The 15218-nt window shown below is 39.8% G+C and overlaps 1 protein-coding gene across 1 annotated transcript; it reads right to left on the bottom strand.

Annotated features, from left to right (window-relative positions):
• Window positions 1–12324: 12324 nt before the first annotated feature.
• Window positions 12325–13263, bottom strand: Or1j13b (olfactory receptor family 1 subfamily J member 13B). Its single transcript, NM_001000559.1, has one exon. It carries the CDS (start codon window positions 13261–13263, stop codon window positions 12325–12327), a length of 939 nt encoding a protein of 312 aa, NP_001000559.1.
• Between the last annotated feature and the right edge of the window lie 1955 nt (window positions 13264–15218).

The following is a 15218-nucleotide window of genomic DNA, read 5'->3' as shown; positions in this document are numbered from 1 at the left end:
CACACATGTATACAGTAAAATAACCAAAGAAGATACACAATTGAACAGAGGACCCTGGAATTTTGTGTGTGTGTGTGTGTGTGTGTGTGTGTGTGTGTGTGTGTGTGTGTGGCAATTGTGCAGCTCAGTCTCCATGTGAGTCCCCCAACAACAGGAGCATGGTTGACCCTAAAGCTTTTACCTGACTATGGAATCCCTTTTCCAACAGGTCTGACTTGTCTGGCCTCAGTGGGGAAGGATGCACTGAACCATGCAGAAACTTTATGTGCTAGGGTAGGAATATACCAAGGGGACACCTCCCCCTAGAGGAGAAGGGGATGGGTAAGAGGAAAAGGGACACTGTGAGGGAGTACAAGGAGAAAATTTGACATATAAGTCAATAAATCATTCACATATAACTTTTTTCCTATCTAACTCCTCCAAGATACCCCCAAAACAAATGCCTCCCACCTTCTTGTCCTGTTATATTTTAAGGAACTGATAAATCCAATTAGTGCTGTCCACATATGCATGGATGTGGGACCATTCACTGCACCTTGATAAATTTACCAGTGGTCAGTGTCCCAAAGGATCCTTACTTCCTAGCAGCCAGCAGCTTTCATTAGCTCCTCATCTAGGGAATGACCTTGGTAGCCCCTCCCCTATTCCTTGCTAGAATTTTGATCATATGCATGGTCTAATTCAGGTAGCTGCAGCTTCTGTGCATTCATGAGAGTATCGGCTCTGTCATGTATGGAAGACAGGATTTCATAGCACTCCTCCTGATCCTCGGGCCCTTGCAATATTTCAATAATTGAAGACACTTGCAATATAAACAATGGAAATGGATTCCTATATTACATAAAGAGTACAATAAAATCTAGAATACAATATATAACATCAAACATCAAACAGGAAAGCAGAGGAAAGTTATGATCATAGATTTCACATATCCACAAACTTTGTTAATTAATAATGGAAATTATGAGTGCTCTAATGGTCCATCAAATACTTGAAAGATGGCAGCTTTTTGTTACATAGGAATACAGGAATCAGGCTTAACTATCTCCTCAAGCAATAAGTGATTCACTCTTCTTTAGAGTCTGCCCAGGAAATAAAAAATATCTTCTCACCTGAAACAACTTTGCCTCTGCCCATTTCTTTACTAGTAGCACAAGAAATATGGATGGCTAGCAAGCCACAAATAATGAATACATACCTTAATTTATTAAAGAACAGGACTAGAGTAAGACAAGCAGGCAGTAATTTGCTATTCATCATTTTTTGTGGAAAAAAGTAATTTACTACGTCATTTACCATGAATCACCTAAAAGATAACACAATAAGAATTCTCAGTCACTCAGCACAGTTTTCAAATAGTTCAAATTTCAAAAATTTATTTTAGAGGAGTTTCACATGTCTGAAATTTTACATGATGTTCTTATAACCTTTTGGACCACATGATGTTTCCCCCCTTCTGATAGTTCAATGAAAATTGTTCCCATAGGTTCATATATTTGAGGCTTAGTCACGAGTTGGTGGAACTATTGGGGGAGGATTAGGAAGTGTGGCCTTGTCAGATCGATTGTGTCACTGGAAGTTGTAACTTAAATTTTTGCAAGGTCTACTTTTAATGATGGCTCTTTGCTTTAGCCTCCCTTTTTTGCCCACCACCCACTAGATGTATTGGAAAAGAAAAAAATACAGGGGGAAGTTGGCCTCTTTAGAAATGGTTCTTTGGCCCACACCGGCGGATCCCGGACCGCAGCAGCTCTCTGCTCCCAAACCCCGAGGGAGAGAGACCCCACCACCTGATAAGGTGGGCACTCCTGAGGCTGCAGAGCGGAGGAGACCACCAACACTGCCCACCCCTGCCCACATCCCTGGCCCAAGAGGCAACTGTATAAGGCCTCTGGGTTCCCGTAGGGGAGGGCCCGGGAGCGGCAGGACCCCTGCGCCTGAGACACTGCCGGAACCTGAAGGAAACAGACCGGATAAACAGTTCTCTGCACCCAAATCCCGTGGGAGGGAGAGCTGAACCTTCAGAGAGGCGGACACGCCTGGGAAACCAGAAGAGTCTGCACTCTGTGCACATCCAGGCGCCAGAGGAAAACACCAAACGTCATCTGAAACCCTGGTGCACGGAGGCTCCCGGAAGGAGCGGCACAGATTTTCCCGGTTGCTGCCACAGCAGAGAGGACTTAGGCAGTACCCCACGAGCAAACTTGAGCCTTGGAACCATAGGTAGGACCAATTTTTCCCCTGCAAGAAACCTGCCTGGTGAACTCAAGACACAGGCCCACAGGAACAGCTGAAGACCTGTAGAGAGGAAAAACTACACGCCCGAAAGCAGAACACTCTGTCCCCATAACTGGCTGAAAGAAAACAGGAAAACAGGTCTACAGCACTCCTGACACACAGGTTATAGGACAGTCTAGCCACAGTCAGAAATAGCAGAACAAAGTAACACTAGAGATAATCTGATGGCGAGAGGCAAGCACAGGAACCCAAGCAACAGAAACCAAGACTACATGGCATCATCGGAGCCCAATTCTCCCACCAAAGCAAACACGGAATATCCAAACACACCAGAAAAGCAAGACCTAGTTTCAAAATCATATTTGATCATGATGCTGGAGGACTTCAAGAAAGACATAAAGAACTCCCTTAGAGAACAAGTAGAAGCCTACAGAGAGGAATCGCAAAAATCCCTGAAAGAATTCCAGGAAAACACAATCAAACAGTTGAAGGAATTAAAAATGGAAATAGAAGCAATCAAGAAAGAACACATGGAAACAACCCTGGACATAGAAAATCAAAAGAAAAGACAAGGAGCTGTAGATACAAGCTTCACCAACAGAATTCAAGAGATGGAAGAGAGAATCTCGGGAGCAGAAGATTCCATAGAAATCATTGACTCAACTGTCAAAGATAATGTAAAGCGGAAAAAGCTACTGGTCCAAAACATACAGGAAATCCAGGACTCAATGAGAAGATCAAACCTAAGGATAATAGGTATAGAAGAGAGTGAAGACTCCCAGCTCAAAAGACCAGTAAATATCTTCAACAAAATCATAGAAGAAAACTTCCCTAACCTAAAAAAAGAGATACCCATAGGCATACAAGAAGCCTACAGAACTCCAAATAGATTGGACCAGAAAAGAAACACCTCCCATCACATAATTGTCAAAACACCAAACGCACAAAATAAAGAAAGAATATTAAAAGCAGTAAGGGAAAAAGGTCAAATAACATATAAAGGGAGACCTATCAGAATCACACCAGACTTTTCGCCAGAAACTATGAAGGCCAGAAGATCGTGGACAGATGTCATACAGACCCTAAGAGAACACAAATGCCAGCCCAGGTTACTGTATCCTGCAAAACTCTCAATTAACATAGATGGAGAAACCAAGATATTCCATGACAAAACCAAATTTACACAATATCTTTCTACAAATCCAGCACTACAAAGGATAATAAAGGGTAAAGCCCAACATAAGGAGGCAAGCTATACCCTAGAAGCAAGAAACTAATCATCTTGGCAACAAAACAAAGAGAATGAAAGCACACAATCATAACCTCACTTCCAAATATGAATATAACGGGAAGCAATAATCACTATTCCTTAATATCTCTCAATATCAATGGCCTCAACTCCCCAATAAAAAGACATAGATTAACAAACTGGATACGCAACGAGGACCCTGCATTCTGCTGCCTACAGGAAACACACCTCAGAGACAAAGACAGACATTACCTCAGAGTGAAAGGCTGGAAAACAATTTTCCAAGCAAATGGTCAGAAGAAGAAAGCTGGAGTAGCCATTCTAATATCAAATAAAATCAATTTTCAACTAAAAGTCATCAAAAAAGATAAGGAAGGACACTTCATATTCATCAAAGGAAAAATCCACCAAGATGAAGTCTCAATCCTAAATATCTATGCCCCAAATACAAGGGCACCTACATATGTAAAAGAAACCTTACTAAAGCTCAAAACACACATTGCACCTCACACAATAATAGTGGGAGATTTCAACACCCCACTCTCATCAATGGACAGATCATGGAAACAGAAATTAAACAGAGATGTAGACAGACTAAGAGAAGTCATGAGCCAAATGGACTTAACGGATATTTATAGAACATTCTATCCTAAAGCAAAAGGATATACCTTCTTCTCAGCTCCTCATGGTACTTTCTCCAAAATTGACCATATAATTGGTCAAAAAACGGGCCTCAACAGGTACAGAAAGATAGAAATAATCCCATGCGTGCTATCGGACCACCACGGCCTAAAACTGGTCTTCAATAAAAATAAGGGAAGAATGCCCACATATACGTGGAAATTGAACAATGCTCTACTCAATGATAACCTGGTCAAGGAAGAAATAAAGAAAGAAATTAAAAACTTTTTAGAATTTAATGAAAATGAAGGTACAACATACCCAAACTTATGGGACACAATGAAAGCTGTGCTAAGAGGAAAACTCATAGCGCTGAGTGCCTGCAGAAAGAAACAGGAAAGAGCATATGTCAGCAGCTTGACAGCACACCTAAAAGCTCTAGAACAAAAAGAAGCAAATACACCCAGGAGGAGTAGAAGGCAGGAAATAATCAAACTCAGAGCTGAAATCAACCAAGTAGAAACAAAAAGGACCATAGAAAGAATCAACAGAACCAAAAGTTGGTTCTTTGAGAAAATCAACAAGATAGATAAACCCTTAGCCAGACTAACGAGAGGACACAGAGAGTGCGTCCAAATTAACAAAATCAGAAATGAAAAGGGAGACATAACTACAGATTCAGAGGAAATTCAAAAAATCATCAGATCTTACTATAAAAACCTATATTCAACAAAACTTGAAAATCTTCAGGAAATGGACAATTTCCTAGACAGATACCAGGTATCGAAGTTAAATCAGGAACAGATAAACCAGTTAAACAACCCCATAACTCCTAAGGAAATAGAAGCAGTCATTAAAGGTCTCCCAACCAAAAAGAGCCCAGGTCCAGACGGGTTTAGTGCAGAATTCTATCAAACCTTCGTAGAAGACCTTATACCAATATTATCCAAACTATTCCACAAAATTGAAACAGATGGAGCCCTACCGAATTCCTTCTATGAAGCCACAATTACTCTTATACCTAAACCACACAAAGACCCAACAAAGAAAGAGAACTTCAGACCAATTTCCCTTATGAATATCGACGCAAAAATACTCAATAAAATTCTGGCAAACCGAATTCAAGAGCACATCAAAACAATCATCCACCATGGTCAAGTAGGCTTCATCCCAGGCATGCAGGGATGGTTTAATATAAGGAAAACCATCAACGTGATCCATCATATAAACAAACTGAAAGAACAGAACCACATGATCATTTCATTAGATGCTGAGAAAGCATTTGACAAAATTCAACACCCCTTCATGATAAAAGTCCTGGAAAAATAGGTATTCAAGGCCCATACCTAAACATAGTAAAAGCCATATACAGCAAACCAGTTGCTAACATTAAACTAAATGGAGAGAAACTTGAAGCAATCCCACTAAAATCAGGGACTAGACAAGGCTGCCCACTCTCTCCCTACTTATTCAATATAGTTCTTGAAGTTCTAGCCAGAGCAATCAGACAACAAAAGGAGATCAAGGGGATACAGATCGGAAAAGAAGAGGTCAAAATATCACTATTTGCAGACGACATGATAGTATATTTAAGTGATCCCAAAAGTTCCACCAGAGAACTACTAAAGCTGATAAACAACTTCAGCAAAGTGGCTGGGTATAAAATTAACTCAAATAAATCAGTTGCCTTCCTCTATACAAAAGAGAAACAAGCCGAGAAAGAAATTAGGGAAACGACACCCTTCATAATAGACCCAAATAATATAAAGTACCTCGGTGTGACTTTAACCAAGCAAGTAAAAGATCTGTACAATAAGAACTTCAAGACACTGAGGAAAGAAATTGAAGAAGACCTCAGAAGATGGAAAGATCTCCCATGCTCATGGATTGGCAGGATTAATATAGTAAAAATGGCCATTTTACCAAAAGCAATCTACAGATTCAATGCAATCCCCATCAAAATACCAATCCAATTCTTCAAAGAGTTAGACAGAACAATTTGCAAATTCATCTGGAATAACAAAAAACCCAGGATAGCTAAAGCTATCCTCAACAATAAGAGGACTTCAGGGGGAATCACTATCCCTGAACTCAAGCAGTATTACAGAGCAATAGTGATTAAAAACTGCATGGTATTGGTACAGAGACAGACAGATAGACCAATGGAATAGAATTGAAGACCCAGAAATGAACCCACACACCTATGGTCACTTGATTTTTGACAAAGGAGCCAAAACCATCCAATGGAAAAAAGATAGCATTTTCAGCAAATGGTGCTGGTTCAACTGGAGGGCAACATGTAGAAGAATGCAGATCGATCCATGCTTATCACCCTGTACAAAGCTTAAGTCCAAGTGGATCAAGGACCTCCACATCAAACCAGACACACTCAAACTAATAGAAGAAAAACTAGGGAAGCATCTGGAACACATGGGCACTGGAAAAAATTTCCTGAACAAAACACCAATGGCTTATGCTCTAAGATCAAGAATCGACAAATGGGATCTCATAAAACTGCAAAGCTTCTGTAAGGCAAAGGACACTGTGGTTAGGACAAAACGGCAACCAACAGATTGGGAAAAGATCTTTACCAATCCTACAACAGATAGAGGCCTTATATCCAAAATATACAAAGAACTCAAGAAGTTAGACCGCAGGGAAACAAATAACCCTATTAAAAAATGGGGTTCAGAGCTAAACAAAGAATTCACAGCTGAGGAATGCCGAATGGCGGAGAAACACCTAAAGAAATGTTCAACATCTTTAGTCATAAGGGAAATGCAAATCAAAACAACCCTGAGATTTCACCTCACACCAGCGAGAATGGCTAAGATCAAAAACTCAGGTGACAGCAGATGCTGGCGAGGATGTGGAGAAAGAGGAACACTCCTCCATTGTTGGTGGGATTGCAGACTGGTAAAACCATTCTGGAAATCAGTCTGGAGGTTCCTCAGAAAATTGGACATTGAACTGCCTGAGGATCCAGCCATACCTCTCTTGGGCATATACCCAAAAGATGCCTCAACATATAAAAGAGACACGTGCTCCACTATGTTCATCGCAGCCTTATTTATAATAGCCAGAAACTGGAAAGAACCCAGATGCCCTTCAACAGAGGAATGGATACAGAAAATGTGGTACATCTACACAATGGAATATTACTCAGCTATCAAAAACAACGAGTTTATGAAATTCGTAGGCAAATGGTTGGAACTGGAAAATATCATCCTGAGTGAGCTAACCCACTCACAGAAAGACATACATGGTATGCACTCATTGATAAGTGGCTATTAGCCCAAATGCTTGAATTACCCTAGATCCCTAGAACAAACGAAACTCAAGACGGATGATCAAAATGTGAATGCTTCACTCCTTCTTTAAATGAGGAAAAAGAATACCCTTGGCAGGGAAGGGAGAGGCAAAGATTAAAACAGAGACTGAAGGAACACCCATTCAGAGCCTGCCCCACAGGTGGCCCATACATATACAGCCACCCAATTAGACAAGATGGATGAAGCAAAGAAGTGCAGACCGACAGGAGCCGGATGTAGATCGCTCCTGAGAGACACAGCCAGAATACAGCAAATACAGAGGCGAATGCCAGCAGCAAACCACTGAACTGAGAATAGGTCCCCCGTTGAAGGAATCAGAGAAAGAACTGGAAGAGCTTGAAGGGGCTCGAGACCCCAAAAGTACAACAATGTCAAGCAACCAGAGCTTCCAGGGACTAAGCCACTACCTAAAGACTATACATGGACTGACCCTGGACTCTGTCCCCATAGGTAGCAATGAATATCCTAGTAAGAGCACCAGTGGAAGGGGAAGCCCTGGGTCCTGCTAAGACTGAACCCCCAGTGAACTAGACTATGCGGGGAGGGTGGCAATGGGGGGAGGTTTGGGAGGGGAACACCCATAGGGAAGGGGAAGGGGGAGGGTGATGTTTGTCCGGAAACCGGGAAAGGGAATAACACTTGAAATGTATATAAGAAATACTCAAGTTAATAAAAAAAAAAAAAAAAAAAAAGAAATGGTTCTTTGGAGCAACTCCCATCTGTGCTCTCTGAAAATTGGCAATTTAGTACCAAGGTTAACAGCAGCATCTTTTTTTTTCATCTTTATTAACTTGGGTATTTCTTATTTACATCTCGGCTATTCCCTTTCCCGGTTTCTGGGCCAACATCCCCCTAACAACTCCCCCTCCCCTTCTCTTTGGGTGTTCCCCTCCCCATCCTCCCCCCAATACTGCCCTCCCCCCAACAATCACGTTCACTGGGGGTTCAGTCTTAGCAGGACCAAGGGCTTCCCCCTCCACCAGTGCTCTTACTAGGCCATTCATTGCTACCTATGAGGTTGGAGCCCAGGGTCAGTCCATGTATAGTCTTTGGGTAGTGGCTTAGTCCCTGGAAGGTCTAACAGCAGCATCTTGATCCACTTGCAAATGCTCCATCAATACAACAGCAGTCCAGTTTAGTAAAATAAGGATAGCAAACACAATTCAGTGACACTACCTAACAGAGACAGTCAGGCCTCAGCCTTGACACAAGTCACTAGGAGGAATGAGTGCTGACAGGAACATCAGGAAAAGTTCTCAGCTGTTCCTGTTTAAGCAAAGTGAAGATCAATGGAGATGCAAGACCAATGGGCATTTAGCTGTGTAGGCAAAGCAAGCTACCAGACTCCATAACTATCAATCAAGTTCTAGTTATACTCCTTCCAAACATCACATGTCCCCATGGGTCTTGCCTCAGTCCATGTGTCTGTCTCAGCTGACATCACTCTGCCAATCAGACTGAGTCTGCAGAGGCAGCAAGAAACTGCAGAATACCACCAGAAGATTTTTAGTACACTTCTTTCTATGGAATCCTGACAAATGCTCAACTATACAATGCAAGGTGGACAAATATATGCATGTTGTTGGCGAAGAATCCTTCATCACATGTCCTTTCACGTGCCTGCTTTAACAGAACATCCTTTTTCCTGAGTCTGTTTCAGAGAAACCTTCCTTCATGAGACTGTCTTAGCCTTTCATCTGTGTCCACTTCAGCTAAATGTTCCTTCACATGTTTGCCCCAGCAAAACCATCCAACACAACTGACTTTCCAAAGAACCCTTAAGTTTTCACTTCAGGAAGTGGGCTCTAAAGTTTCAAAAGCCCATGCCAGTTCCTCTCTCTCTCTCTCTCTCTCTCTCTCTCTCTCTCTCTCTCTCTCTCTCTCTCTCTCTCTGTTGTTCAGGATATAAATCTCTCAGCAACTGCTCCAATGCCATACCTCTCTGCTACATGCCATTATGACCATGAGCTAACTTTAAAACTGTAAATAAGCCCCAAGTTAAATGCCTCTTTTATAAGAGTTGTCTAGGTTGTAGTGTCTCTTCATAGCAGTATAGCAGTAGAACAGTACTAGAACACCAATATTAACAGCTTGTATTGGTATAGTACATCAGTTCCATTTGAATTAATATTAGTTTATAATGATTTATTAAATTTTTCTTAGTGTTCAGTATTATATTCTGCAGAGTTTTTGTGTTTTCTGTTTTTGTTTTGCTTTGCCTTCTGTCCATTTAGATTTAAAATTACATAGCAATATTTATCCACAGTTACAGCATCATATAAAATGTAATTTCTTTTCTATAGTCCATTTTGCGCAACCAAATCATCACTCACTCCCTCTATACTAAATATACATGTATACTAATCATGCATTCAAAGCTACTGATCATTGTTGTTAGCTTTATTATTTTAAAATTTCTTGGTTATCATACAAAAAAATCACAACTTTTTCAGACTGGCTTCTATAATCTATTTTGCAGACAAAGTTAACAGGTGCTAGAGTTTATTTGGAGGTTACCGTTTCAGATGTGCAAACTCCACAACCTTCATTATGGGGAGCATGAAAGCAGGCAGGTATAGCACTGGAGAGGCAGCTGAGAGCTTTTAAACCTGATTCACCAGGAAGAGATAAACAGAGCAACCCTGGTAATGGTCTAGGCTTTTGAAACTACAATGCCTGGCCCGCCCCCATGACAGACTTCCTTCAACAAGACCACACCACCTAATCCTTCCTAAACAATTTCACCAACTAGAGACAAAGTATCCAAATATATGAACCTATAGAAGCCATTTTCATTCAAACCACCAGACACTGAAAGCAAAGATATGAAAGCAGAATATGAAAATATAGAGTAATTTTTTCTCAAAATACAAAAGAGGAAAAAGCCAGAAGAACAAATATAGTCATTGCTTTTATAAAAACAAAAGTCTAGACCAGGTAAATTTGAACAACCTATGCAGAACTGTTAAAACTGTTTAGGCAAATATTGAAATTAATCAAAAAATGGGTTACCTTCAAAAGACAATATGATTCAACTGAGAAGAGAACAAAGAAAAATCCGCAAGCAATACTGCCATTTTTCTACTACCAAAGTCTAGAGATTAATGAGTATTTTGTTAAATATTATCACTAAAATTTTATAGGTTTATGAATGCAAATACATCATACAGCACATATATCTAAATTATGTGTAGCTTATATCACTTACCTGTTTAATATCATTTCTAAAGCTGGGTAATGACTAAATAAAATGTCCAAGAAGTGTATAAAATATTGCTTGTCTTAAAAGTAATAATTAGCAGAATTTTTAACACACTTGCACACAAGCCAACACTCACAGTAGCTTTAGTTCTGCTAAGTGCTAGCTGAGCTGCCTTTAACTAGTTGTTAAAATCTCCTGTTCTACTTTAGTAACATATCTTACCGTCAACGTCTATCAACTGAATTAAGTCCCTCTGCTTAATTCAGAGGTTGATTCTCAGGGACCACAGGCAAAAATCAATTCACAGGATGTGACTTTTTTTAGTTGAGCAAGGAATTTTCTTTCTTTGTTCCATAATAAAATATATTTGGATTAAACTTCTGTGCAGATGTGCTTGAACTCAATCCAAGGGTTTGAGACTTCCTGATATCTACCTAGCCATTCTTCATCACCCACTCAGAAAAGTAGAGCCTTCTCCTTAGGATACAAAAACTATGCATAAACCATTGCTCTCCCTGGAGACTCATGTCACAGTGCAGTCAGTAGGTGCCTCAGCTTATTCCCTCTTCCCAGAACCGTCATGCTCCACATAAGCCTTGCCCTTATCCTTGTTTTTATCTTTTACAGAATATGGTTTCATTTTAGTTCATGACCAGGGCAAAGCACTTGTCAAAAAACATAATGTAACTGGTTGCTACCACACTAATACAAATAATAAAAATGTTAAGAAAATTGATAAGATTACAAATAAAATGGATAAGATACAAATAAAATGGGTACCAAATTGTGGTTAAGCAGGAAAAATACGTGTTTTCATATCTGTCACATCGCAGTGATTATAAATACTATGTATTACCTCCAGAGGCTGAAATAAAGAACTTCATACTAAGACACAGTGGGAATTTGAATAAGTTACTATAGTTATTTTTTATTTGGATAGTATGGAGTATTTACATATATGAAAACATCACATCGTGCCCTGTAAATGTCTGCCACAATTGAATGTTAACTACAAAAAAGTGAAAAATGAAAGGGGCAGAAAAGGTAGTGCAGAAAGTAAGAGCACTAATTGCTCTCCCAAGGGACAAAGGGTTTGATTTCTAGCACCCATATGGTAGCTCACAACTATCTGTAAACCCCACTTCTGAATTTTGCAGGCACTTGGCACACACATGCTGCACAGATGTACATGTGGACCAAATACCAATATGCATTAAATAAATAAATATTAATAGAGATACTGCCAAAAATTATGCTGCATTATAAAATGAATCATAAATAAATTACAAATCTAAAGAAGAGATAGTTTTGTCATGTAATGACATGTAGTGACATGGTATCTAAGCTGGACAGCTTCAGCAAAGCAGAGAGTTCACAGAAGTAATAAGGAATGGTATTTTTTCTAAAGGAATATTTGATATGAAAGCTAGGAATCTAGCTAATAAAAAAACTTTGTAATAATTATACAAACAAAATATTTCAAGCCAAAGAAAAATATGTAATTTGTGAGAAACATTCCCAAAATATTGAATGTAAGAAAGATGTTTAATAGAGATGACAAGTATGCCAGGAGAAGTCAATGAAGGAAAGAGAGCCTCATGAAAACTTCCTGATAGAGATCAAAGAATAAATGGGAGAAGAGGAGAAGGAAGTAGGGATTTTAACAAGAAAGACCATGCCAATTACTGTAAACACAGTTTTCTGCTGAAGATATTTCTCAGAGCTCCTTTAATATCCCTATTCCTAAGACTATAGATAAAGGGATTCAGCATGGGTATGACCAAGCTATATATCACAGACAAAATGACATCCTTGTCATTAGTGTTATTAGATGAGGGGACAAAATATAGCCCAATAATGGCTCCATAGTACAGAGAGACAACAGAGAGGTGAGAACCACATGTGGACAAGGCTTTGCAGATTCCCTTGATAGAAGGAGTTCTCAGGACAGTGGCTCCAATTCGGCCGTAAGAGACCAGAATGCATATGAATTGCACGGTAATGATCACTGTACCTAAAGGAAGGATGACAAGCTCATTGATGGTGGTGTCAGAGATGGACAGCTCTAGCAAGGCAGAGATTTCACAGAAGTAGTGGGGGATGGTATTGTTTCTAAAGTGGGATAGTCGAGCAAAGAGAAGGGTGTGCACAAGGGTGTTAGCGGATGATAGGGCCCAGGATACAACTACTAGAAGGACACAGAGGTTCTGACTCATGATGGTGATATAGTGCAGAGGGTGGCAGATGGCCACATACCTATCATAGGCCATGGATGTGAGAAGAAAGCTGTCGATATCAGCAAAAATTGAAAAGAAATATACCTGGGAAACACACCCAGCATATGAGATGGATTGACTGTGTGTTAGCATATTCATGAGCATCTTTGAAGCTGTGACTGATGAGAAAGACATGTCTGTGAAGGCCAAGTGACTGAGGAAGAAGTACATGGGGGTGTGGAGGTGAGAGTCCAGCCTGATGAGCAGGATGATGAGCAGGTTCCCCAGCACAGTTATCAGGTACATGGCCAGGAAGAGGGCAGAGTACATGCCTTGTTCTTCTGGCTTGATGGGGAGCCCCAGGAGGATGAACTCAGACATAGTGCTATCATTATCCATCCTCATGCATTTTCTCTTCTGCTGTGGTGAAAGAAGAAATGGGAAAAAAGAGAAGTGATTTTACTATTACATTGTGGGAACATTTTATGAATCACCAGTACTGATTGTTTTAACCACAATATGAAGATTGTTGTGACATTAATGGGCTGTGATGTTTTGGAAAGAGATACGATTTGCCCATCTTGAAAGCAACTAATATCTTTTAGAGGGAACCAATAAACCATCAGAACAATTATCAAATCATGCCCAGTTCCAGGTCAAGGAGCATGAATTTCACCAAGACAATTTTTTTTTCACCAAGACAATTTTAGATTAAGAATTTGGTATGTAAAGTGGTACCAGTAAGTACAAAAATCAGACTGCAGTGGTCGTTGATCACTTTTAAACTTTCTTGAATACACTTGCCTAATGCTTTCTTTCTATGAATTGAATCCAGATGGTTGAACCCAGGGAGTTTTTAGTATCTGTGATAAAGAAGATCTAGAGAAGTAGTGGAAGCAGCATATGCAGATGGTCAAAGCTTTAAGTGCATGAGTCTTGCATCTTGCAAGTAGTTATTAGTTCTTCCCATAATAACACTGTTTATCAATCAATGTTCTCATTCTTCCATCACCATTCCTATGCTGGATAAAATGACCCTGAGTCCATATGAACATCTTCAGCTCAAACATAGTCATCTCCTGCAGGTCTGTAGAATACCTGGAAATACTTGACTTTCTAGCCACTCAGCTCAGCCAAGAAAATTCTTTGTGTTTTTCTAGCAAAAGCAAATGTTGCCTGCTTTATTCATAATCTGGGGTTTTTTTTATTTTTTTTATTTACTTGAGTATTTCTTATATACATTTCGAGTGTTATTCCCTTTCCCGGTATCCGGGCAAACATCCCCCTCCCCCCTCCCCTTCCTTATGGGTGTTCCCCTCCCCCCATTGCCGCCCTCCCCCCACAGTCTAGTTCACTGGGGGTTCAGTCTTAGCAGGACCCAGGGCTTCCCCTTCCACTGGTGCTCTTACTAGGATATTCATTGCTACCTATGAGGTCAGAGTCCAGGGTCAGCCCATGTATAGTCTTTAGGTAGTGGCTTAGTCCCTGGAAGCTCTGGTTGCTTAGCATTGTTGTACATATGGGGTCTTGAGCCCCTTCAAGCTCTTCCAGTTCTTTAAGTTAAAAATGGTTACTTTCATGCATTTCCTGCATATTTACTCTGTCCCTAAACTAGAATTCCACTCTTTCTCATTTAATCACCCCATTTGTGTGAACAATCACTAAATAATAGGAAAAGGAACATGATAAAATTAGAGTTGTTATCCTAGCAGCTGAGAGAGTTCCTTGTTATATTCTGTGTGAAGACTTGGTTAGTGGTCAGTACATCCCTTGATTAGAAGCTATCTATTTGCCTCGTCACTCTTTCCAGGTTTTTAAGACCATCTTTAAAGTACCTATACATAATCCATCTCACTCTGTATATAAAAAAAATCAGTTAATGTGATATTGCCTGAATTTAACTATAACTAATTTTTTACTCATATATCTGTAGTAATGATTACTTTATCACAAAGAAAATGTTAATTATTTGTGTGTGGGTAGATTGTTTCTAATACTTTGCTATTTTGAGGAACATTGCAATAAGCAATATTTTATGTTATTTTATATACTATATATAATATATTGAGGAAATTAGTTTATAGAAACAGACATCCATGGTTTTCAGAAAATGTCAAGTTGCAAGAGGCCAAAGTGATGAAGAAGCTGATATACGTTCTATGAAGAGTCTTTAGTGGAAGAACATACATAGGAAGATTGTAAAAACGTGTCTCTAGGCAAGTATTTGGTAGGACAGGGCTAGGGGCTTTGAGAAACAAGGAAAACCCAAGGTAATTGCTAATCACAGAAAGTTAAGCCTGGCAAATATGTAAGAAGCAGGCAGATATGTTTAATTTGCTAGAATAAAAAGGTTTTATCTG

Source organism: Rattus norvegicus, chromosome 3 (genome assembly GCF_036323735.1).
Source record: "Rattus norvegicus strain BN/NHsdMcwi chromosome 3, GRCr8, whole genome shotgun sequence".
In the NCBI taxonomy this organism is placed as follows: domain Eukaryota; kingdom Metazoa; phylum Chordata; class Mammalia; order Rodentia; family Muridae; genus Rattus; species Rattus norvegicus.
This window is presented reverse-complemented; position numbering and strand designations above follow the sequence as displayed.